Source organism: Podarcis erhardii, assembly GCF_964252035.2.
Source record: "Podarcis erhardii genome assembly, chromosome: 3".
Classification (NCBI taxonomy): Eukaryota; Metazoa; Chordata; class Lepidosauria; order Squamata; family Lacertidae; genus Podarcis; species Podarcis erhardii.
This window is the reverse complement of record NC_138507.1, coordinates 89,650,043-89,676,742: the sequence shown is the minus strand read 5'-3', so window position 1 is coordinate 89,676,742 and position 26,700 is coordinate 89,650,043. Positions and strand designations below refer to the sequence as shown.

General features: G+C 40.6%; 1 protein-coding gene and 1 long non-coding RNA gene across 2 annotated transcripts in view; one reads left to right on the top strand and one right to left on the bottom strand.

Annotated features, from left to right (window-relative positions):
• The window catches only part of BABAM2 (BRISC and BRCA1 A complex member 2), a 128,948-nt gene that overhangs the window by 19,035 nt on the left and 83,213 nt on the right, over positions 1–26,700 (bottom strand). Inside the window, exons 8-11 of the mRNA XM_081854200.1 lie at positions 26,351–26,450; positions 23,548–23,618; positions 21,918–22,000; positions 4,442–4,595 (exon numbers count right to left, since the gene is read on the bottom strand). Coding sequence (XP_081710326.1) covers positions 4,442–4,595; positions 21,918–22,000; positions 23,548–23,618; positions 26,351–26,450 — 408 coding nt within the window. The remainder of the gene's footprint in view (positions 1–4,441; positions 4,596–21,917; positions 22,001–23,547; positions 23,619–26,350; positions 26,451–26,700) is intronic.
• LOC309337606 overlaps positions 1–26,700 on the top strand; it is a 144,520-nt gene that overhangs the window by 75,854 nt on the left and 41,966 nt on the right. The gene's annotated exons all lie outside the window — the stretch shown is intronic.

The following is a 26,700-nucleotide window of genomic DNA, read 5'->3' as shown; positions in this document are numbered from 1 at the left end:
CTGATTCCAACAGTAGTTGGAGAGATGTCTCTGGGAAACCCACATTTGAAGGTAAAAATGTTTGGTCTCAACCTCCAGCTGGTGGTATTTGCAGGAACACCACCATTGACCTCACATTTGAAGGCTATTGCTTGATTATACGAACAGCTTTGTCAGTCCAATGGTTAGGGCAGAGAGCACAACCAGAAGCAGTGAAAAGGAGGGAATAAAAAATGATCTTCTTTTATGATGTCTTCCCCAAACTTTTGAAGAAATTGTGAAGGCACTGCATTTTAATTTGTTCGTTTTCTTAAAAAGGTCTTATAAGAAGAATTTACAGTGACCTCTGCGAATTCTTATACTACTACACCTGTCTATGCTGCGTAATATTTTGTGAGAGATGATATTGATTTATAACTGCTTCTCTTGATCTTCTGAGTAACACCCATGCCAGAACCCTGGAAGGGCAAGATAATAAGGACACACCCAACAAGACAATAAAAGGTAGGCATGTTTAAACTGGCAGCACCTCCCATGAAGGATCAATGTCTTTAAAAATTCCCACTGCAGTATATCACCATAAGGACAGGTACTATTTGACATTTCTGTATTTTATAAAAGTACAAATTCTCAACCACACTGGTTAACTATGCTGCAATTCACCACTGCAGATAGTTAAAAATGCTGTATACTGAACTCCTATGTGAGAGGTTTTTTAAGGTCTATTGCATGACTACATAACAATAAGCAAAAAGTGAAACAGAATAATCAGCCAGCCTGAATTCAGAACCTGGTCGCCTTCAACAGTGAAGCAAATTCAGGTGTACAGTTCCCTTCACATATTACTGAATATGTGTTTCCATAGCTGAAGCTGTTTCACAGGTTCAAGGATGTCACCTTAAATTGACAGCCTTTGTTCACAATGACAAGGAATCTCATTCCCTTCCCAGGATGCTTTCAGATTTCCATGTGCTCACCCTGAACTGTAATCTATACCTTCATGCAATCACGACCAGCCCACATGCTTCAAAATAAAACAAAACATGAAATGAGAAGCCCCCTAATTATCTGGTGGCACTTCTACCAGTCACTATATTCATCCTTAGATTAATTTAAATCAATCATGTCACTGATCACAGACTTAACTGAGGGCAGAATTATAGTTCTTTATATTCCCCTGGCAAAAATTATTCATTTATTAACAAAATTATATACTGCTTGACCGTAAAAGCAAAACAAACAAAATGCCCTCTTAAGTGGGTTGCAAAAAGATATATAACAAATCAAAATTGATTTTAAAAAACCAGTTAAAAACAGGTATTTAAACATTCAAAATATGACTGAAATCAGCAGTAGTTAAAAAGAAATAAAACACATGTAAATTCTGTTTGTCTGGGCAGGCTTGACTAAATGAAAATGTTTTAAGCAGGTGCTGATAAGAGTACAGCGAAGGCCCCTGCCTGATGTCAATCAGCAGGGAGTTCCAAAGTGCAGGTGCTGCCGGACTAAAAGATCGAATTTTTCACCAGTGCGGAGTGAGTATTACGCAACACCTGCCATAATGCCAGTTCTGCAGATCAAGGCAGTCAAGTGGGCATATATGGATTAAGATGACCCCACAAGTAAACTGATTCCAAGCTCTTAAGGGCTTTATGTGCTAATATTAACAACTTGAACTTGGCCTGGTAGCAAATCGGCAACATCTGAACATGATGTTATATACTGGCAGGGCCTCCCTCCTGACCGCAACTGTGCGGCATTATTATTATTATTATTATTATTATTATTATTATTATTATTATTATTTGGATTTATATACCACCCTATACCCAGAGATCTCTGGGCAGTTCACAGAAAAGATCAACATAAAAACCACAATATATATAATCAAAATAAAAACAACAACCCAGTAACACCCCAACTGCATTCTGCACCAACTATAGTTTCTGGATCAAATGCAATGGAGCCCCACAGAGAATGCACTAATTACATGTAGCAATCAACATGTAATGAAAACATTTCTATTTTGCTGAGTTTATACAATGGTACTAGCATATTCATCCATTAATCACAACTAAACTAAACTGAACGGTGCTTTCTGCTATATTTCAAGGAGTGATCAAACCTATTTTATTTTTGCAACTTGCTGATCTCTAACATGTTGCTGTTTCAACATTTTTGCAATTTGACAAGTCAATAGAAAGCACCTACAAGGGGCTGATCCGGACCGTGGAAAACACGGCCTCCATGGGGCTGTCCCTGAATAAGTTTGGCCCATAGTCGCGGACATGACTTAGACCTGGTGTTCACCTCTATTGATGTGGGTGATCTGACACTCAGTAAAAGTGAAACAAAAGAAGTGCCATGGTCAGATCACTTCCTGGTGCAACTGGACTTCTCCGCGACCCTTCCCCTCTGCAGGGAGGTGGGACTGATTTGGATGGTCCGCCCCCACCTTAATGGATCCAAACGGTTTCCAGAGGGTGGTAAGGGATGTTTTATCCCATGTTGATGGCCTTTCAGCTGATTCCCTGGTGGCCCACTGGAATGCAGAGTTAACCAGGGCTATCAACTGTCTGGCTCTGAAGTGCCCTCTCTAATTGCATGAAGCCCGGTCAGCCCCATGGTTTCTCACGGAGCTGAGGGCGCTGAAACCGTCGCTGAGACGGCTAGAGCGCCGGTGGCAGAAAACTCATTCTGAATCGGACCAGACACGGGTTGGAGGTCAATATCAAGCCTACCAAGTGGCGATAGCGATGATGAAGAGGACTTTCTTCACATCCTCAGAAGACTCTTTCAGGTGGTTCACAATTTAACAGAATCACTTTTGCCATTGGGGCCTGGTAAAGACCCCAAGATCTCCTGCAATGATTTTGCAAAGTTTTGCAGATAAAGTCACTCAGATTTGAAAAGAGGTAGACTCCACAGTGGGAGAAGGGCTGGGGCGGGAGAGTGCTAGACTCCTGTCTAGTCGAGTTGCATGGAATAAATTCCAATCTATTACCTCTGAGGATGCGGACAGGCTGCTCGGACGAGTGAAACCGATCACCTGTCTCCTTGATCCTTGCCCATCCTGGCTAATAAAAGCATGCCGGGAAGGGCTGGGCAATGGGCTCTGCAGGGTGGTGAATGCTTCCCTCTGTGAGGGAGCCTTCCCAGACCTGCTGAAAGAGGTGGTTATTAAACCGCTTCTTAAAAAACCATCTTTAGATGCGGCCAAAATGGCCAACTATCTCCCAATCTCAAATCTTCCATTCATTTTACTTCAAATACTTTGGCCCTTAATGTAAAGTGAAACAAAGCAAAGAGTGGCTTAACGATGTAGATCTGCTCAATATTGCCACAATAAATTGGATAAATACAATTGTATAATCCCACTACAGGTTTCAGAATAAGAAAATTGCTGAAAGTAACAATTACATGCCTGCTTGAGCTGATGGAGGTGGTGTGGAGAACCCCAAGGCTATAGTTTTGGGGGATTTCAACATACATGCTGAGGCAACCTTATTTGGAGCAGCTCAAAATTTCATCGCTGCCATGACAACCATGGGTCTGTCTCAGATTATATCTGGCAAAATGCATGTGGCAGGACACACTTTAGACCTGCTTTTCTGTACTAGTGTTTGGTGGGGGAGCTGACAAAGACTGCTGTCATGGATATATGACCCTCTAATCAGACTTGGGCTGTATGCTGCAGGGTATGGGGCCAACGGAAACATCTACCACTGGAGATGTATGGAGCCAGATAGCTTCCTAACGTCCCTGGGGGAATTTCCCACAGATCTGTCCAGTGGTCCTGCCAGAAATTGGGAGATTACTCATACTACCAATATGGTCTCATTGACATGTCTGTCAGCAAGTCACTGAGTCATGTTGGCTCCTTGGTATTTCAAGGAGCTGAGGGCAATGAATGGCAGAGTCAACAACTGGAGGACTTGAGGAGAACATGGCCGGACAGAGATGAAAAACCCATTTTTATGTTTATCATTTTTATGTTTATCATTTTTATGTTGGGAACTGCCCTGGGATGTACTTGATGAAGGGTGGTATAACAACAACAACAACAATTCTGCAGCGGTGATGACAGTCTGCCCAATACCAATCAAAAGACCTTTTTAAATTGGTAAGAGGCCTGGGTCCAGGAGGTGGGCCCATTGAGTCTGCAAAGACCAGTTGTGACAAATTTGCACTTCATTTAAGGAGGACACCTGAGAATTTGAAGGTCTTGTAATAGGGAGGGGAGCTAAAAGGAAAAGGAGCTAAAGTCTGGTGGTAAGGAAAAGGTCTGGAGGGAAGAAAGTGAATGGAGCAGTGTTTATCTGCATGTAAGAAAGTAGCTTAGGCTTCATCCGCCTCACTTTCCCCTAATCACATTTCAGAGGCAGTTAGCTAGTTCAAACAGAAAGCAAACTACATGTATAGTATCTTGCAGAATTACCCCACAGAAAGAGAGATGACTTACTTTGCTCTTTTGGCCATCTCATTGCCATCCCAACGTGGACTGTAGGGGTAGTTTTTCTGGGCTTGTGAATAGAGCTCCCCACTGTTAGTGAAGTGATAGACAGACTGAAATGTTAATGTTGGCTGGTCCCGAGGAAAATAGAGTGGGAGGTCAACTGCAAAGAAAGAAAAGATGATGAGTTAAGGGATTTTGTTCTTTCTTGCTTTCATCTTCTTCATTTGACACACAAATTAAGAAACTTCTAAGCTTATCAGTGTAACATCCACAGCAAAACTTTAACATCATGACAACGTAAAGCTTCCTTTCACTCAACAAACTCAAATTGTTTTAGTCACAGGTAGGTAACCGTGTTGGTTTGCCGTAGTTGAAACAAAATTAAAAAATTCCTTCCAGTAGCCCCTTAGAGACCAACTAAGTTTGTTATTGATATGAGCTTTCGTGTGCATGCACGAAAGTCTCTGAAGAAGTGTGCATGTACGCGAAAGCTCATACCAATAACAAACTTAGTTGGTCTCTAAGGGGCTACTGGAAGGAATTTTTTAATTTTGTTTCAAATTATTTTATAAGCTCTAGGTGGGGGCCACAAATGCTCTCCTTCCCTGGAGTCTTTTAAGCAGAAGCTGGATGGCCACCTGCCTTGTATGATCTAGTTGAGATTCCTGCATTGCATAGCGTTGGACTAGATAACCCTTGTGATCCCTTCCGACTCTATAATTCTATGATTCTATTCTTTGTTGTTTGTGCTTTGTATTTAAATTCCATTTCCTTTATGTGTTTGGTTGTTATTTTAAATTACTTTTCCCTCAAGCATCAGGTTTCTTTTAAAAGCAAAATTTCTTTGTGCAAGTGGTATAAAGCAGTGAGAGAGGATAATAAAACTTCAGTGAAGAAAGTTAACAGTATCTGTTGTATTAGTTTCATTTGTCTTTTTACTCAAGAATCCTAAGTTTCCCCATTATCTAGATTTTTAAAACCTCTGACTTACTGAGAAAGGCACTAATAGCAGTTTTCCTCTTATTAAGTAAGTCAAAAGCTTTGTTTTAAGAGCAAAGTATATAGTACTGAAGTCATGTTTAAAAGCATAATAGAGACATGACTGTCAATTCAGAAAAGCTTTCATTTGCGGTGATTAGTCTTTCAGTGATTGCTGAATCCCCCACCCACCCCAACCACAGGACTGTTTCAGAAGAAAAGGGAAGAAAAGGCTTCTTCCAGTTAACTAAAAACCCCCCACCAAGGTTCTATTATGTTCAGCTACTGAATCAATGTGCATGATCAAGTTGACCCCCATGCCTTCTCAGCTTTCTTGCCCATAGTGCAGTTGTACTTCTATAATTCCTCCTTAAGGTGCCATTTCTCCTGACCCCAACTCTCCTGTGAACAATTTCACTTCTTAGTCCCAGCTGATTTCCAATTTCTTACAGAAGTTTCCCCTCGTTCTCTGTATTCATGACCCCTCTCTGAAGAAGAGAACTCGCCCCACATGAAATATAAAAGATCAATGTAACTAGATACAAAATTGAAAAATTTAACACAAGCAGTGGCCTTGGAATGTATTTATTTATACACACAGGTATGTATTTATTTCATTACATTTGTATTCTGCCTTCCTTCCAAAGAGTTTGAGGTAGAATAGATGTTTTGTCCCCGCAACCTGTATCCTCACAAGCAACCATAGGCCAAGATGTAGACATAGGCCAAAGTAACACAGTGAGAAGCATGGCTGAGCAGGGATCTGAACCATGTCTGTCCCAGTTCTAATTCAACATTCTAGTTACTACTCCACACTGACTCTCATACCACCAAATCTGAAACAGCCTACATTTCATCTATAGGAAGTCCAACAGGAGGAGGAGAGGGAAAAGCAAAGCAAGGGGGACAGGGGAAGATATGCACAGACACTCTTCATTATTTCTTTTAAAAAATTAACCTTGGTTCTTTGCCCAAAAGTCCTAGGGCAGAAAGACATAAATTCAAAACTAAACATAGCAATAAAATCAAAAATAGGAAACTAAACACAACTTTCCAGTTATAAATTAAACCAACAAGAACTCAGGTAGCCAATACACCTCTCTCATCCCCAGAAGCCTGGGCCGATAAGCTGACAGCAGCGGTTGGAATAACATGGGGATTTTTACTAGCTGAGGTTACCAGCCAAAGGCTTAACAGGTTGGAAAATGAGCGAGGTCCCAACTAAAGAAGAATGGTAACTTAAACTGATGGAATATGTGCAGCTTGCGGACATATCACATAGAATAAGAGAACAAGAAGAACATACATTTAAAGAAGACTGGAAAATGTTTATTGAAATTGTGTACACTTGAAAACGTTGGCAGCGTTAAGATAAATTCAACAGTGTAAATAAGCTTTGATGGATGTAATAATGGAATACTGAATGGTTCAGTTTATGTAAAATATGCAGGGATTTATGTTATGCAAAATGAACCATGGAAAGAGAAGAAGAGAAGTCATTGATATTTCAAGGTTGCTTAAATGAATGTTCTAAAACGTAAAACAGAAAATTTAATAAAAATTATAGAAAAAAAGGCTTAACAGGAGAAGTCTGATGAGGGATTTTGAACAAATATTGGGAGTTAAAACAATGTAGTCCTAGGAGGGGATTCAGTGCGCAAGAAAGGAAGGGCAGAAAAACTTTAAAAAGCAGGACACTTGAGCAGCAGAGGCAATATGAGTCTGAGGAATGAAAGTCATGGGGTGGAGGACAGGAGACAGGAACAAGTCGGGGTGGGGTGGGGGCTTTAGCGGTAAGAGCAAGGAGTTTTTATACCAGATGGTGGGAAGGAGCTGGGAACACAGTGTAGAAAACTGAGGAGAGGTATCATTTGGACTGAATGAGGCTAATGACTTTGGCACATCTCAGTTCTCTCACCTCTAGCCATAATCCTCCTTCCAAAATAAGGTTGAATTAGACAAGGCAGGAGATGACTAGAGCACAAACCTTGAGTTTCAACCAAGAGAAGAAATAGAGATTTTGCTATTAGAAGTGACAAGGCTTTGCAACAGAAAAGGGGGAGCAAAGATAAACCCAAGGCTTCTACGCAGAATTACTGGCGATCCTAGATTAGATCAAGGAACAGCTCTAATAAAGATAGAAAATGCTGACACCAGCATATGCAAACATTTCAGACAGCTTGCTACATGCCCAAAGACTGCCTGAATTTGGCTTGAGAATCTGAACTTTGCAAAACCATGCTTAAGTTTTTTCCCCATGTTTTGTAGATAAAAAGTATGTTAGCATTCATGTCAATTGCTGCAAATACTATTTGCAAACAAGTTGACTCACAGATACCTTGGTGCTATGTCTGTAGACAATAGATGCGTGAGTCATGTCTGTAAATTCCTGGAAGTGCTAACAGACCCCTTGCTTAGTCATCTTTTAAAGGCATGATGAGTTCACGAGCTCTGTAAGCCATAATAAAGGGCTGTATACCATCTCCCCCCGTTACATTCTGTATAGCACAAATTAAAAGTCTAAAAATAACTTCATACATATGAGTCACTTCATCTAACACGTTTGCACAACTTGTGTTGTTAAACAGTGATATCTAGTCAGGAAGATATAATTCTGTCGCCATGCTAAAAATAAAAAGGAAAAATGTGTCAGTGGAAGACATGAGATTTATTTGACCCCAAGAATATAAGTGCTTTTCGAGGAATATTTCCACGAAGTCTATTACAAGCCACAAAGCTTCACAATAATTAATTTTAAGGAACCTCCAGCCCATGGATCTAATTAGGCCCGCCAGGCCTCTTCATTTAAGCTAGCTGGGCCAAAAGGGGCTTCTGAAGTACCAATCAGCAGATTGTCAGGGATTCTAAAGCCAGTATGCAATTCTTCTGAAGTCCTAATGATCAGCTGATTTATAGAGCTAAAGAAGTGCTTCACACTTGGCTTCCGAAGTACCGAAGATCAGCTGACTGAAAATAACAATGCAATGAACTGAAGCTCCACTGATGAGATGGTTGTTGGTGCTGCAAAGTGCTGTCCATCTCTCAAATTTGGCCCATGGGTGGTGTGTGTGTGTGTGTGTGTGTGTGTGTGTGTGTGTGTGTGTGTGTCTGTGTAGGGGAGATAAGAAGCAACCTGCTGGTCAGATTCAGTTCCCTTTGCACAGCTTCCAGTGTTCTCTGATGTCAAATATGAGGTGCAGAGGGATCCATGTGTCATCAAATGCTTTGTTGACTGGCACCACTAGAACTGAAGTGCTGATCAGTTGACTGGCGCCTAAGGCAGGCTCTGCAGAAAAACACATTCTTTGTCCACACAGCTTGATGTCAAAATGCAGGGGCAAAGGAAAACAGCTCATTTGATGTTATGATGAAATCAGGCAACTGACAAGTGGCCCACTGGCGTTGGGGGACATGCCCACCCCACCAGTTCAAAATGGCAACAACTCTTGCTGCTGCAATTTTTGTTTCTTTAATAAGAGTGTGGTACAAAAATTAAAATTCTTGCCAGCAGTATTGAACAAAAGCAGCTAGACTCAAATCCAATACTTTTTGCCTTACAGAGGGGACCACAGGATCAAAAGATGAGTATTTCACATTTATCACTTTGGTATATTGCAGCTTCTTAAATTAATTAGCTATAGAATAAGGGTGAGGAAATTTTTTTGGCCCACCCTGCAGGTGGACTTTCACAGATGGGTGAAACAACCCACCTGTCAATCAAATGATGCCATTATTGACACCACATGATTAACAGGTGGGTTGTCTCATGCATGTGTCAAAATCCTATATTCAGGGCTCCCAAGTGTCTGACACCCAAATAGCTGTTTGGCGCTTGAGAACTGTAGCATAAGGGGCATTGCTGGCCCAATGCTCTGTACCAGGCTAGCAAAGCACTTCTTGCTCCCATCTCCATCAGCTGATGGAGTGGCGGAGAAGCTGGCATTTTGAAAGCATCTGCTGCGAGACCAAAAAGTCCCTTTTCTCAGCCAATACCTGCAAAAAATTGAGACTGCTTGCTTGGACTGGGTGGGACTGGTTTGGCTATGCATGGAAGAGGTATGCATAGCCAACTGAGCATGATTTATCCTTGGTACACATGCAGCCAGCACACAAAGGAAACCCCCCTCCCCCCATAAGCTGATGTCACAAGTGATGCCAGCTGATTGACATGTGAGCAGGAGTTGGAGAAAATGGTCTTGCATGCCAAATTGGACACCCTAGCTGGCCAACAATGGCCCATAGGCTGGAGTTTCGCCACTCCTTACTCCAGTAGGGATGATGATAGTAATAATAATAATAATAATAATAATAATAATAATAATAATATTTATTTATATCCCGCCCTCCCCAGCTGAAGCCGGGCTCAGGGCGGCTAACAACAATAAAACAGTACAATGACTGATCAGGGGCAAAAAAATTATGTGTTACAAATACAGGCAGTGGCTTCTTGGTTCAAGCCAAAAGCCAGCATAGCCCTTCATTCTATTTCCAACACCAAACAGCAAGATTCCTATGGCAATCTCACAAGAAGGGAATGACAGAAATAGAGCTCTGTGTTTGCATACCCAAAGAGCTCATACTTGGGGGCATGCTACTTTTGAACATGCAAGTTCCATTTAGCCGTTATGTTTAAAAGCTGCCAAGATGTTAGGCTGCGATTCTTTGGTCACGTACAACTTCTGCTGCCCATAAACAATATTTGAGAAATTTGATCTTTATGAATCACAACATGAACTGAGCTGACCCTCATCTTGCCAACTAATATGCGGATCAAAATGTACATGAGGAAATGGGGCAGAACGGGATTATGAAAATTATTACTACTTATTAAATTTGCACGCCACCCTTCACCCAAAGATCACAAGGTGGTTCACAAATGAAAATGAAAGGGAAATGGACCAGAAAGCTCATGTGAAACCCATGCAAGGTAGCTGTGATTCCTACTACTGGGGAAATTCCATAACTAATTGAGAGACAAGAGGTTGCTGACCCAGGCATTGCCCATTTCTAATGCTGGCCTTGCAAAGCTTCGGAGAAGCGGTGTTACCCCTCACTGATGCTGGTCTGGCAGCTCCACCCCCCCATCAAGCCTGACCCAGGAGCGGAAGCAGGGGGCTCTGGTGGCACTCATCCACCCAGCGGTGCCTCCCACCCCAGTGTGTGCATGCACCTCTGGAGGTAATCGCAGATGCTAAGCCCCTGAACACAGCCACCATTACTAGTAGTCACTGATAACCATGAATTTGTCTAATTCTCTTTTAAAGCCATCCAAGTTGATGGCCATCACTGCTTTCTGTGGGAGCAACTTAACTCTCTTTTAAAGAGTTTCAATGACTGTAGGCAGCAAGCAAGACTCCACCCCAGGTTTTACTCCATTATAATTTATCACATTGGTAAGAATGTGCGACATAGCTATGTATTTAAGACAATGACTATTTTGAAGTCCGCAAGACCTTATTAGGTTTCCCACGATATTCTGCCGATAAAACAACAGCTTCCTGGCACTTTATCTAGTTATCTGTTCCTAGTTATTCATTGATCTACTCTGAATTATTCCTTTAGGGTTCAGAATTTTAGGAGCTTGCTTAGTACATTATGAATCAGGCGGGACACCAAGAATGTCAGTCAATGAGGCATACACTGATGCAGATGGCTCTAAGGAATGCTCCATATTGGCATTGCTTTGCTTGAAGCTAACCTAGAACTGCATGACAGAAGAAGCAGTGTGCATGTTACAAAAAAGACAGAAAAAACAAAAACTGTTTGCATTGGAAACCCTGTGGTATGTTGCAACCAAGCAAACAAAACCAAAAGAAAGGAAGCAGAGAAATATAGGGGTCCAGTGTGTTAATAATTGTCTAACTGTAGGTAACCAGTCAATGCATTGCCTTCTATTACAATAGCTCTATTCATATTTTCAACCTCCTTCTATACACTGGGCTTGTCTCCCATGTTTATAAATCCTAAGCGAAAGATAAAGTAACTTCATTAAAGGTAAACATATAGTAAGAACATAAAAAAATACAGTTTGGTTTTATCTTTCTACTAAACCTATATTTGACTAAGACCCTCCCAGTAGATTAGTTACCTATTAATTCATAAATAAATTGCTGTACGGCAAACAAACACCCTTGACAGTTCAACACATAGCAAATGAGTTCAATTCACTTTTGTGGTATGGAAAGAGGTTGATGGCTCAGTTCTACAAATGATTACTTGGAATGAAGTTTTACTGAGTTCAGTAGGACTTGCTTATCACAAAGTCAAAACAAAACAAATTCCTTCCAGTAGCACCTTAAAGACCAACTAAGTCAGTTCTTGGTATGAGCTTTCGTGTGCATGCACACTTCTTCAGATACCACAAAGTGTACTTAAAAAGGTACCCTTAAGAATGCCTAATGGAGTACAGCTATCATAAAAGTACATTCAAGTATATTATAACATTTATCCCGTGTTTTGAAGAAACAAACTGTTGGCTAAATCTGTGCTGGGTCCAGAAGTTAAAATGCCTGGAACCTTAATTATCACTATCTAGCGATCCCTATATATGTTTTGAAGAACACAACAAGGCCTGGTATTGTTATACTTCCTCTGATGTACAGAAGCTTTTATATTTAAATATCATACTTTTAATTCTGACTTTTAAACTTTTAATTACTATGACACCAGATGCTATGGAACATGACTTCAGAAAGATGGGGCGCACAAAAAGACACTTGAGAATCTCTGCCCTACAAAGGAACACAGGAAGTTGCCTTGCACCAAGTCGGACCATTGGTCCATAAGGCTCAATACTGTCTGCAGTGACTGGCAGGGGAAACTGGCAAGGTTTCAGAAAGATACCCAGCCCCACCTGGAAATGCCAGCAACTAAACCAGGGATCTTCTGCATACAAAGCAGATGCTCTGCCACTGAGCTATGGCCTGTACATTCTGCCCTATGCCATAGGGCTAAATAATAGAAGAAAGAATAATAGTCAAGAATTCCCTTACAAAAAAATTAAGTGTATTCATTAATTACATCTGTACCATGAGCCCCTGTTCGGCAGCCGCTACTAACAACACTCTAGATTATTTTTTAAATCAAAGCTCTCTCTTTAATTGGTAAAGAAGTCAACATTTCCCAAGAATCAGTATGCAATAGCCCAGGGGTCTACAACCTTTAAGACAAAAAGAGACACTTGGACCCGTTTCCGAAGGAAAAAAAACTGGGAGCCGCAAAACTTGTCATTATAATAATAACTTTTTTGTCACTTTTTATTATTTCTTTGTTTGACCCCTCAGAATTACTCCTCCTCATAGAAATAAACGTTAAATTAACAAGTTACCTTTTGTGTGTGTGTGTTCTTCACTCCCCTTCAAAACAGTGACCAGCATACATGCCCCCTTTCAATGCAGTGACCAGCGTACATGCCCCTTACAATGTAGTGGGCGGGCGGGCGGGAAGGTGACGTCGGGACGGTGCGTGACTAACGCACGCACCGGCCCCATACGACGTCACAGCCAGTACAGCGCCCGCCACAGTGGGGAGTGTTGGGGTGCACAATGCGCCTCCTCCCCTCGCTAGTATCCGCCCCAGAGCCGCGGCAAAGGTGTAAAAGAGCCACATGCGGCTCCGGAGCCGCGGGTTGCAGACCCCTGCAATAGCCCAATGCCAAGTGCTGGATCCTGGTTCTGTTTGAAACAACAGCAGGCCCTGGTTGGGAGCAGAGGCTGTGTGATCTGTGGATCATCATTGTGGCTTTCACTGTGCAATTAACAAGGTAAGTAAGCCTCTGGCAGGAGATGTTGCCACGGACCCCCAGGTGTGTTCTGTGGACCTCCAGGGGTCCTCTGACCCTGTATTGGGAACCACAGATCTATGCCATGGGAAGTTGCCTGAAAAAAGGAGTTAACCTTTTATAATGGCGTCTGAAGTGCCATTTTTTTGGCTTTGTATTATTTACTTTGAAAACTTCAGCTGACTCAAGTAACATCTGGAACAGCATTTTATAGTTGGCAAAGCTCCTACAATCCTTCTGTAGCCCTTAGTTACTTACTTTCCATGAAAAGCCATAAGAAAAATTGGACTAGTACAATTTAATATACTTGTATATGTGAATCAAGGACAGGATGAGCAACAATCAATATTTCTTAATAAACTGTCCTCTCTTCATCCATATATAGTAGCCTTCTTGAGTCTGCAGCACTATAAACTCATATTTAAATTTAAAGGAAAAAGGGGAATCAGGAACAACATTCCATTAAGGCCAACTGGGGAATATAGGTCAGCCAAATATAATTGCCTGGATTGGAATTTGGCCAGTACTTTAGGGCTCACATGTTACTGACAGAAGAAACATGCTAATATTTTTAAATGCACACTGACCAAGATGAAGCTGAATCTAGTGTATTTAGATATAATTAACAGCTGTATGTTGTGCTTTACCTGCTCCTGTATTTCCTATTCTAATTAAGGTTTCAACAATTTCTGTACCTCATTTTTCTGTATGCAGAACAAAAAGCTAGCAAAGGAAACTCATTCATTATGCATCTTGACGTTAAGAAAGATGATCTATTGCTTGGTAAACCACACAAAAATCAAAGAATCATAAAATTGGAAGGGACCCCAAGGACCATCTAGTCCAACCCCCTGTGGTGCAGGAATCTCAATTAAAGCTTCCATGACAGATGGTCACCCAACCTCTGCTTAAAAACCTCTTTCTGGTGTTAAGTTGGAGTCTTCTTTCTTTCAGGTCCTACCCTCCAGAACAGGAGAAAACAAGCATACTCCCTCTTCCATGTGACATCCCTTAAGATACCTGAACATGACTATCATATCCTCTTCTCAGTTTCCTCTTTTCCAGGCAAAACATACCCAGCTCCTTCAACCATTCCTCATAAGGCTTGGTTTCCAGACCCTTGATGATCTTGGTTGCCCTTCTCTGCACATGTTCCAGCTGATCAGCCTCCTTTTAAAATTGTGGTGCCCAGAACTGGACACATGCAATATCAAATACAAAAGTCCAAATATGCCAATCAATTTGGACTTTTGTATTAAATATCAAGATCAATTTAGACTTTTAGGTCATGTGAATGCTGATGCATACCCAGTGGGCACATGAGCACTGGAAATTCATCATGACAAAACCCTCACTCCAAACTGATAGCACTGAAATGGACCCCAAGGTTGACCTTTCTTTGCAAGAAGCTACAATGGTAGGAATACACTCTATTGAGATATGGGCATGCTTGAGCTCCAGGTGGGCAGGGGCCCTCCCTCTCCACATGGAGACAGACCAGCCCAAGCAGGGAACATGGAGTATAATTCTGTTCCCTCCAAGCCTGACCAAGCTGCTGCTCACTTTCTTGTTTTTGTAGAGTTTGGACACATCAGAGTTGCAGGCAGCTGGCAGAAACTCTAAGCACTCGCTGCCTAAAGTAATTCCCCCCCCTCCCATGAGCAGCAGCCACCCCCAGGAACTATTTGTTCTATACTTGCCTAGATATATGCTGTTCCTCAGAGGACAGATAAGAAGTGATTTTTGCAGATTGCTGGGAGAGGGAGGAAAAGCAACCCATTCTGCCCAAGCTGACCCTGAATTAGGATAAATAAGCAGCAACTCAGTTTTTTTGGGGGTGGGAAGAATGCAAATTAAATTGTCAGGAGGCTCCCCCCACCAAAAGATAAGATAGGGATCAGAGGTTATACAGCCACTGCCATTTTTGCTTTGTGGGGAAGATCAGCTCCACTCCTTTAGTGCTGAGCTCCACTCTACCCCACTGCATGGATTCTCAGAAAAGGTTCCAGGTTGTAGGTTGGGGTTTGAGGTGGGTCCCACCTCATCAAGTACTGATCTAATATACTGCATGTGTCAGTGCAGAGCTTCTCCATCCTTTGTTTAGTCATTTACCGTAACCTTGTTGTTGTTTAGTCGTTTAGTTGTGTCCGACTCTTCGTGACCCCATGGACCAGAGCACGCCAGGCACTCCTGTCTTCCACTGCCCCCTGCAGTTTGGTCAGACTCATACTGGTAGCTTCAAGAACACTGTCCAACCATCTCGTCCTCTGTCTTCCCCTTCTCCTTGGGCCCTCCATCTTTCCCAACATCAGGGTCTTTTCCAGGGAGTCTTCTCTTCTCATGAGGTGGCCAAAGTATTGGAGTCTCAGCTTCAGGATCTGTCTTTCCAGTGAGCACTCAGGGCTAATTTCCTTAAGAATAGATAGGTTTGATCTTCTTGCAGTCCATGGGACTCTCAAGAGTCTCCTTCAGCACCAGAATTCAAAAGCATCAATTCTTTGGCGATCAGCCTTCTTTATGGTCCAGCTCTCACTTCCATACATCACTACTTGGAAAACCATAGCTTTAACACCATAACCTTAACAGTATTAAATTTAATACTGCTTCAGAGATGTTTCTGGAAGCAGCTTTCAGTGTGACTCAAAAGCTTGCTTCCCATATTTTATATATGTCTTACATACATATAGTGGAACCTCAGGTTGCGAATGTGATCCGTGTGAGAGGCACATCCGCAACCCACAGTGCTGCATCTGTGCACGCACGTGACACGATTCAGTGCTTCTGTGCATGTGTGAGCACCAAAACCCAGAAGTAACCCATTCTGGTACTTCTGGGTTCGGCGCAGTCCATAACCTGAAAATGCGCAACCCGCAGCGTTCGCAACCCAAGGTATGACTGTACATCATTTTATTTGTATGTCGCCTTTCCACAGTTAAAACCATGCTCAAGGCGACTTACAACAAGAAAAAATGACATTACAGACATCACAAAAGCAGCCATAAACCACAATTAAACACATAAAAAGTACACAACCAAATGAATAACTTCCACATATATTATAAAATCTAAAAATAAAGATGCAGAAAGCTAATATCAACAACAGCAACAAAAATCCCTAAACAATACTCCAAGCCCAAGAGCCTGTTCAGCCACCTCAGCTTTTGTAGCTGGAGTCAGTCAGGGGCCCTCCCTCGCCGGCCAGGTGGAAAAGGGTGTGCAAGGCAGGGAGCAGGTCTTCCAGGACTGACAGCCAAGCTGGTTTAAGTAGTATTTGAATAAATTTAAAGTATTTCTTCACTTATTTTGAGATGGCTAATGCAGAGTTGGCTAAACCCTGTGGTGCTCTGAATATTCAAACCCCACCGAATATCGTGGAACTTACTTCTGAGTAAATATGGCACAGGACTATCAGCAAGCAAGCAAGAAAAAACTTACTCTGAAATGTAGCCACAGTAGAAAATTCTTTACTACTACACAACAGTCTCAGTAACTAGCCTGAACAAGACACCCGAGAGTGCACTAAAAGGAACAATCCACTTTATCCTCTAATAAGGACCTTGGAAGTTTACTGAGTATGAGATACAGGCCTAGTCTTAATGGCTTCTACTTTATCTTCCTTTAGTTCTCAAGGCCTTTCTCCTAGTTCCCAGTTCTTAGCTTTGTTTCTGCTGCATGAGTTGCTATAGCAACCCCTCCTAACAGTGATTACACTGGCACAAATACGTATTTCACTACAGAGTATTAATTATGCCAACATGAGCCATTTAGAAACCCATATTGAAGCCCAAAAGGACACACAGCACCAGTTGTGAAAGTTTGCGTTTTTCATCTTTTCACAGAACACAGTGTCTTTCGGTGATGAAACAGAACTGTTCTATTGTTGGTGGAACTACAACCATGGGATGGTAGATGAGTACTGAGAAGCCTGCTAAGGAACAAGGAGGATGGAGGCTTCTTGCCTTCAAATCCAGGTGTGGAAGACTGCTGTAGTTTGGCTGTGGAGCTGGCAATAGGGAAGTAATTTGAAATTTACCGCAGAAGCCCATTATATCAGGACAATCCGTAGATGGCCAGACTCAAATTACAAAACAGAGATAGACACTTAACAGTTCCAAGACTTCCTTCCTTCCTTCCTTCCTATGGTCTGTAGTTTTGTTGTAGGTCACCTCAGAACATTTTAAACATTTTAAAATAAAATAAAATGCAAGGAAGAGAGAAAAGGAAGGCTACTGGAATATTTTAGGCAGTTACTGGCATTGCGGGCTTAAGATACTGGGTGTCTGAAGCAGTCCAAAGATGTCTCAGTTGGGGAAAGAGTGAGATAGGGAAGACAAATGTTCCAGACAACACACTGTTGCTTAAACTGCAGTGAGTACACATAGTTTGGATTTTGGAGGACAAGAACGGAGGAGACAATGACAATGAAAAAACAGCACTACAGCAGAAGCCATAGAGCCGTTTACTGCTTTCTGCTGCTTTGCCATTTGAGCCTGACAGTCTTCCCCCTATGTCTCTTGCAACAGTTACGTAGTTCAGAAGGCTCCTTTCATAAATAAAGAAAATCAGAATATTATTCACTATACTATCATACAGCACAACCTTATTTCTTTTACAACACAAAACCCAACCAAGTATGCGGGGCAACATTTTGAGTGATAGGCCACTAACTGCTTCCGCTAGCACAAGAATTTCTGCTTGTTCAATGGAACTTTTCCTATCTTTCTCCCCTTACAGCCTCCCCAACTGTGCTCTGGAGGGTTGGGAAAACCCCCCAAAGGAGATTTTAGGGGGGGGTGTCAAAAGTCTGTGCACTAGTGGAAGCAGTTCACTGGAAATGCCCAACAATATTATATAGCACTTTCCTCACCACTCAGAGCATTTACTAATCATGATTTCCCAGGATTCCAACACTTGAGCAAAGTTTCTAAGTAAGATACTGGACTCAAACACTGGACTCGAACACAAGGAGGTCCCAGGTTCATCCCAGGCAACTCCTGGTAAGATTGGCTCCTGCCTGAAGTCCTGGAAAGCCTCTGTTAGTCAGTGTAGATAATGCTAAGCTACATAGACCTATATAGTCTAAGTCAGAATAAGTCAGATTTCTAGGTTCCTATGTTGCTAAGACTCTTTTCTCTGGGGACAACTCGAGCCTGGATGCAAACTTACTCTTCTTCCAAGTAATTGACCTACCAAATGCAGTATTAATTTGCTTTTCAGAGGAAACCTAAAATAATACATTCATATTTGTGTCTAAGGAACTCAGGCAATAGTTACAGCTTCTGAACAAATGTGCCTAAGTGCCATTTTCGCTCGCCCCCCTAGTTGTGTGGCATGAAGGAAGCTACTGTGAAAATAATTGTCATTCAATCCATTTGTTAAAGTGCTTTCCATTTTCATTTGAGAGCAGGTGAAGCAATAGCAATATAAAAAATGTTATGTGTCCATCACAATACTAATTACAGAAATGTTGATGTTTGTGCCCATCTTCACAAGAATCTTTGTCTTCAATATATCATCGAGATAAAATATTTCAACAAAATATCATAATAAAAAGGCTTAATTGTTTATTGTAAGCTATTTGCAGTTTCCTTTTATTCAACAGGCTGATAGCAACCACTTAAGTAATTCGCAGTCAAAGAAACTGTTCTTTGAGGGGTGCTGTCATTAAAAAGTAAGAGTGTTCATATTGTAACTTTTTGGTAGAGCTATTAAAAAAGTTCAGCTCACCAATAGTTGAACTAAAATTAACATTCTGAAATCTGACAAAACCTCCAAAGAACTCTATACACAAGGGCATATTTTCAGTCTTCAGGAACAAAAGTCAAACCCATTCATTAAAGTATCCGCCACTAAATGTAACAGAACAGAGTACTGTACAGCCAAAAAAATTAGGTTCTTTAACATACCTGACTCAAGCTTTTTAATTTTAAACATAAATTAAAAATGATAGAGTAGTGAAAACAACTCTTTGTTCACAGAATCTAAATAGCAGAATCAATGCCTCCCTATCTTCTTTTTGATCTGACAATTACATGCTCTACCCACATTTTAAAGACTTGCGAGACTCGAGCAGATTTCACTTGCTCCGCTCATTCCCCACCCTCACTTTGAACTTCTTTCTTTTAAATAGACACTATGCACACATTTACACACAAACTATTTTAATATAAATAATTTCAGATTTGAAAACTGAAATGTTTCCCTGGAACACCATGTTTTGGTTGACAAGAGATTTCTTAACACCTGGGAAGCTCAGAGGAAAAGTTCAGTTTTGCCTTAAAAGAACACAGCGGTGGATCACAATCATGTCTGTTAGGCTATATCTGATGAAGCCAAACTAAGAATTGACCCACTGAAATCAACGGACTTAAGTTGGTCCCAACTAACTTGATTTTAGTAGGTCTACTAAGTATGACTTATCTGGAAACAATTAATTACAGGCAGCCCCCAATTTGCGTGGGGGCTGCCTTCTAGGTTATCTTCCGGCCACATGCATGGATGCACAGTGAACTGTCAACTGGATGCATATAAATTGGTCATTGCCTGTACATACATTTTGTATTTTCCACAAACAAAAAATCAATAAATTCAATGTTTTTCTCCATAAATGTTGGTATCATTTCATGTATGAGTGGTTTCTTTGCACTGTCTTTTAATACATGGAATGGTTTGCCCTGGGTTATTCATCAAAGCTAGTGATGCAACAACTTGCATGTGTAAGTTGCTGTGTGAGCTCTAAGGCTGTAGGATTAATTGATAGTGACAAGCTATTCAATTGTAATAATCTTTCTCAAGAGCTTTAAAATTAATTAAAACGAAAGCTCGAAAAATTATTTTACAGTGAAAACCTTTGGTTACTGAAGACTGAATTAACTTTGTGAAGCATGGCAATTTAAAATTTACCAAGAACATATTCCACATTCTTTCTGACTTCAAATATTTGAATTTTAAGTAAGCTTAAATTACAATCTATAGTTTTCTTAAAAATAAAAAATAACCAACCATAAACCATGAACCAACCAACCATGTGGCTTGAGGAAAATGAATTAGCCCAAACAATCCTTCAAAACTGCTCCATGCAAAAACAGAAGCTCAAATCAAATCAAACAACCTACAGTTTGACTACCTACAAGAACAAGCAGTGCAGTGGCAAGTCTTGGTTTGCCATTTTGTCCAGATGAAAAGAACTATGGTCTGTGCAAAATGTAGTTTACTTCCTTTGTACAAAATAGCAAACTAGAAACGGAAGCTTTTAATCTCCCACAAGAGGAAGATGGAGAATGCAAGACTAAGGCTTGCCACTTCTTATTCACGTGATGTAGTTTGTGGTTATGCCTGAATTGAATCACATTTTATCAAAGTAACGTAAATTTCTGTAGAATGAAATGCAACACCTGTAAGACCCGGACCTGGAATTAGGGTCATATGCTAAGTAGAAGAATCACAGAGGGGATAAAGATGTGCTTCATGTGGGGAACTCAATGAGAAGAACAAAAAATCCACAAAGTTGTGTAAAGACTCAGGAAGATCCCAAGAAAAAGGAAAATGAAATTCAATGCAGATAAAGGAAAAATGATTCAAAACGGGGAAACAATAATCCTAAATGTACGATAATGGCTTCTTAATTGAGATCTTGTAGACATTGCTTGGTGAAAGTGTAATCTCAGTAAAGCTCACCACATGCACTGTATACAATTAACATACGGAATTTTGCCAAATGATTGGGTGATTGCTAAGAGTACAAGGGGATTCAAAATGACTCTCAACTATGGAGAATAAAGGATATCAGCAATCTGTCCTTACTTGTCTTTTAACCTTACCTTGCCATAGAACAAAATTCTGTTTTGAATAAAGGGAAATAAAATGCTGGAGAGATTAAAAAATGGTGTCTCAGCATAAGCTGCAACTTCACAGAAAATCATTGCAAAAGATCCATGGCAGCCAGGGGAAGATAGAGCACCCTCTGAACCAACTTGAGAGTGATGTCACTGGGGCCACCAATGCATAAAGGAAGCAGAAGTGTGAGAAAAGTTGATGGGAAGCAGGCAGGTGAAGAGGTAGAATGACTGCTGCAAGAGAACAAAGCTGCTTGCATAAAATACTTGCCCTTCTCATTACAACAGGTGACTAAATTGACTGCTAAAGGCTTGGATCTCAGATACACATATGCATGGTCCTACTGTATTGAACCCTCTGTGCTGGGTCTCTTGTTAGTGTACTCACTGAGGTGAGTGGACAAACTCCAATGAATCACAGAATCACAGAACTGTTGAGTTGGAAGAGAGTCCAATGCCCTACAATGCAGGAATCTTTTGCCCAACATGGGGCTCAAACCCGCAATCCTGAGCATTAGTTTCATGCTCTATCCTGGGCTATTTCAGCCATAAGTATCACTTGTCGGCCTTCTACTAACAGATGGGCTGTCAGAGTGGTACAATCTAATTTTTCTGCCTATGACTTTTAAGTGACTTTCTGTTGCATGTGACAGTTTAAATGCACACACAGACAAATGAATGCTCCTAATCTGCATAAAACATTTCCCCTCCTTTTTTTCAGACTGCAGGTGGGATTTTGCAAGTGTGAGGGCCACATCAAAAATGCATAGACATAGAGTAAAAATAGCCCAAACCTTTAAACTGTTCTTGTAATTGGTTTTTACCCTTTTGAATGTTTTTTTATCTTTAAGGGGCTAGACATCTGTGCCCAAGGCAAATAGCTACTCACTGTGAACCAGGAAGCAGAAATCTTTCCACATCAGTAACAAGGTGAGTTTTGTGAAACCCTCTGCATCGTATTCTACCACGCCACTATAAAAAAGCATAGTTTTAACTATAAATATTGAAGCATAAAAATAGATTTGAATATGAGCACAAGTCAGACTGCAGGGAGCCATCTCTTCCTTCGAATTCACATCTGCAGGCATGGACTTATCGCAGGATATAATGCAGTTCCACCCTCTCTTGGCCAAGCACTAACAGTATCAAACAGTTACTCCCAGCAGAAGGACCATCAGTACCTCCCACCAGCAGCCTTTTCCAGGTCCCTGGCTCCACAATGGTCTTAGAGAATTCCCTCTTACATTGTGCATCTACAGTTATGGCAGCTGCATGCATAGGGGGTTATTATAACATTCAATATAAGTCCACCAGTAAGTACCCAGAGCTCCTTAACAAAAAGAATTGGGTGTTTGTGTGTGGAATAATACACTGAAGAATAAACATACATTTTTTAAAAAAACAAACATGCAGAATAAAAAAAAATCATAAGAAGCAGCAATTAAAGTCATTAAGAGAGATGGCTGAATTAAAACTTGAAAGGCTGTTTGCAGAAAAATATTGTGCTGCACCTAATGAAGCCATGTGTTAGATGAAAACACATCTGCTTGTGTGAAGTGGGGCAGCCAATTTTCAACGAGCCACCCAACCTACTGTCATCACCCCAAGTGTTCCTTTAAAGTAGTGTTTCTCAAACTTGGGTCCCCAATTGTTGTTGGACTACAACTCCCATCATCCCTGGTCCTGCTAGCTAGGGATGATGGGAGTTGTAGTCCTACAACAACTGGGAACCCTGGTTTGGGAAACACTGCTTTACAAGCTTGCTCCTGAGGGCTGGGGGACTTTCTGGGAAGTGTAAGGGATATATTATGGAGGGTAGGTTGGAAGAAAGGAGGGGATGAATGAAAAACAAGTGCCTCACTTTGCACAAGTGATAGTGCAAAGTCATCATTGGATGCAACCTATTTTTAATTTTTGTGCAAAACTCGACAAAGTAGGTGTCAAGCAAATTTAATCAGGAATGACATTCCAAGGCGCTGGTCATGCCCTATCCAAAGTGCAGATCAGCCTGGCAGAACTTACCGTGGTGAATTGAATTGTGATGGGAAGAGAGAAAGGACTTAAAACTTTTGCCCCCACAGGTGGCTGCTACCATTGATCTCACTTTCAACAGCAGTGATATTGACTTTGATCCTATGCAGCTTTGTCACAAATGGAAGGGATTCTTTTGTTTAAGGAAAAACTTTCAAACCAAAGGAGGCTCCTGCCAGCAAAATGGTGGGCTGTGGAGAGGTGATTTCATAGACCATCCCTTCCTGTTACAGCCCCATGTGCAACTACGCTCACTGGTCCAGAGAGTCCCCCGACCCATCACAGCAGATGGTGAGGAGAAAATGTCCTAAGAGGTATTTAACCAGGGCTATGATTCTCAACATACATTGTAAAATTAGGGTAAGTGAAAACTGGGAGCAGGCGCACACTTCTTACAACTGCTAGGATCTGGTAGTGAGCTAGAGAATAAAAAACCATTTTAATATGGTTCTGTTCACTTTTTTAAAAAAGTATGTAGAAATACTTACGTTCCAAAGTGACTAAGAAATGCTGCAATATACTCTCTTCTCTTATGGTAACCCTGAATAACATATTGTACCTTGAATAAAAATGAAAGGAAGAAACCAGTAAAGACACAGTGAAGCTAAATAATAGTACAAACTGTTCATATTAGGGCATTTTTCTAGGAAAATGTGCTGGTTTCCTATTACAAAGTTATGAATGCATATCCGGTGTGGCTGGTTAGTGGTATTACAGGTTTTTCTTTTCTTTCTTTCTTTATTTTACATCTCCTGTAGTTGTCTGGGTTCTGCAGTATGGCAGATTGGTGGGGAATCAGCAAGTGGGTTGATAAAGTAAGAATGAGCTTCTGTTTGTTCAGTGATGTAGAGAGAGATGGCGATAATGAAAGGTGGTGACTGGGTTAAGTGGCACAGTGCTAGGTTGACTACCATCCTTGGGGAAGCTGACAGTGACCTGATAAGCCACTTCCGGGTATACTGTGATTTTGATATTTTATATTGTTTTGATGATTGATTTAATTAATTATATTTATTGTACTTATACTTTATCTTTCATATTAATGAGCTGTTCAATGCTTTGGGGGACTTTCTGTTCTCATCCTGAAGCAAAGTTCTTAACCCGAGGTACTATTTCTGGGTTAGCGGAGTCTGTAACCTGAAGCATCTGTAATCTGAAGCATCTGTAACCTGGGGTACCACTATATATATATAACAGTTCTATATTGATACAGAGTTTAACAGAATGGGATTCAAGAATATCATTTTAATATTCATATTAGCAATAAGGATAGGTAAGATTAGACTCACATAAGAGTTACCTAATGCTTTTGGCACCTTAAAAACTATCAGATTTACTCATCCTGAACGTGCTATGTGACTCTGCTGTTTTTGCAATAACAGAGTGGCATGTTACGCCTCTGGAATGTCATGTATTTAAAAACCTGTAAGCTAGATACTAAAGAGTATCTATAGCTAAAAGCAGCACCCTTAGATTTCCAGGCTGCTTTGTTATGCCAAAAAGGCAATTTTACATTTATTTCACATTCTTCAGATTTACTGTGCCAACATTTAATACCCAAGTTTAGAAAATGTCAACTGCAATGCCAGTATAATATTAAAGTATATGACAAAATGCGAAATTATAAAAGTATTGTAGCTATGTTGTGCCTGTGCACAACACTCAAACCATTCTCCATTAATATTTTATAACAGCAACTTTCTACAGCTGCATTCTTACAGTAAAAAAATAAAATAAAGTATACACGTTGTTTATGTTGGCTGCATTAATACTGGATTACCTTGGCTGGCAAACAGCTGTGCTAAATTACTTGAAATAACCATGATACAATCAGTGCTAAGAGCCATGTTACACCCTCTCAAAATAAAATAATTCTATTTATAAAATTGGATGTATTTCAGTTCATGAACAAATGCTTGTTTTGAAGGCTTTATGTGGGATCTAAAATGTTACGCTGGGAATAGGAAAAAAACAGCTAATCTAGTTTAAGCAAGCTTGAAAAAAAGTTTAAAAACAGGCTCGTGCACTTGAAAAGTAAAAAACAACACACACACAACTAACTTCAATAGAGAGCCACAACAAAAACAACTCCAAAGATAGATTCCTGCATAATTATAGAAATGCATTTTGAAAGAACGCTTCATAAAGTCATAATTTATAGGCTTCCTTTAGAAAGAAAGTTTAAATTGGAATAAAGGACAAATCTGGAATATTTGATAACCAGATTGTTGAAAGCTCTGACCACAGGTTGTCTCAAAAGCTACTGAGGCTGAGATTCAGAATGCTATGCAAAGACTTTTCTGCTTTTCCATCTGGAGCATTCTTTCCCCCACAAACTACCATTGAAGACTGGGAGAAGTACCAGACAGGTATTTCCTTAGGTACTAGAAGGTAAAATCATCAGCCAATCAACACATGCATTTTAGAACTCTTTGGATCCTGGCCTACATGAAACTTCAAATATATTCATCTCATATGCATGATTGCTCTTTTCACCTTGTTAAAGCACTACAACATATAACAGCAGCAAAAAGCAACAGTTCATGCCTTTTGGATGTGCTGCAGAGAAAAATCCCAAAGGAGAACAGCATTTCCTTTAAGAGACAAAGCAGCCAAATTTTACAGTGGTAATCACCATGTATAACTCTAGAAAGATGCATCTCCTTATCATGAAGGTTTAAATAAGCCTTCCCCACCTGGTGCACTTCAGATACTTGTAACTACAACTACAACTTATCCCAGCCAGAACAGGGCTGATAAGAGCTGGAGGCCAAGGCATCTGGAAAACAGGTTGTGAAAAGCTTGTTTAAATACTTTTGCTGGGCACTGGCCTTTGTTGTACAGCCTGACACCTTCCTTATCAGCATTGTTTTTTAAAGATTTTTTTTAATCCATCAGATTCCAAGACTGTTCTTGGAAGGAACTAGCAGAATAGTTTGTCTTGCCTAAATATGCTGCTATCTAGTCAGAAACTAATATACTCTGACTGGGATGTGAAACTTTAGGTCTGCTCAAGAACTCAGGAACACACAATCAGATTTTAACTTTTTTCCCCCCAGGGAAGTACACTTCCTCACCTCCAAATGTCATATCTACCAATTTGAAAAGCACTTTGCCATGTAGCACGGACAGACTCAAAAAGCTTGAGCCTGAAGCCCTATCAGATCACAGAGAGTTAGGTTATGCTAACATTTCATAAAAAAGCCTGGCTCTTCAGGGTTCCAGCCTTCATACTGGTAACATCTTTATAAAACATCTCAATAGGATAAAAGTAATTTTACAACAATTTACCTTGTTGGTTAGGAGTTGACATACTTGGGGTACGTAATCAATGAGGCAGCCTCCACCTGGAAAAGCAGGGATGTGAAGGGCAGAAGATCCTCCAAGAGCACTAAAAAGATGAGTTCATTGAACATATTACATTTATTATTCTTAATCCTTTTTTCAAATCACGTTTTATGAACAAACAAGATCACAGTCATCCTCTAATACAAAACACTATATAGGTATAACAGTAGCATTACTTGAGTCTCAGTAAAGTACAATAAAATAAGTTTATAAAATGGTGCATGGTATTAAGGAAGTGGGTAGAAAACAGTTTTCCTCCCTCTCTCATTACACCAGAACTTGCGGACATCCAA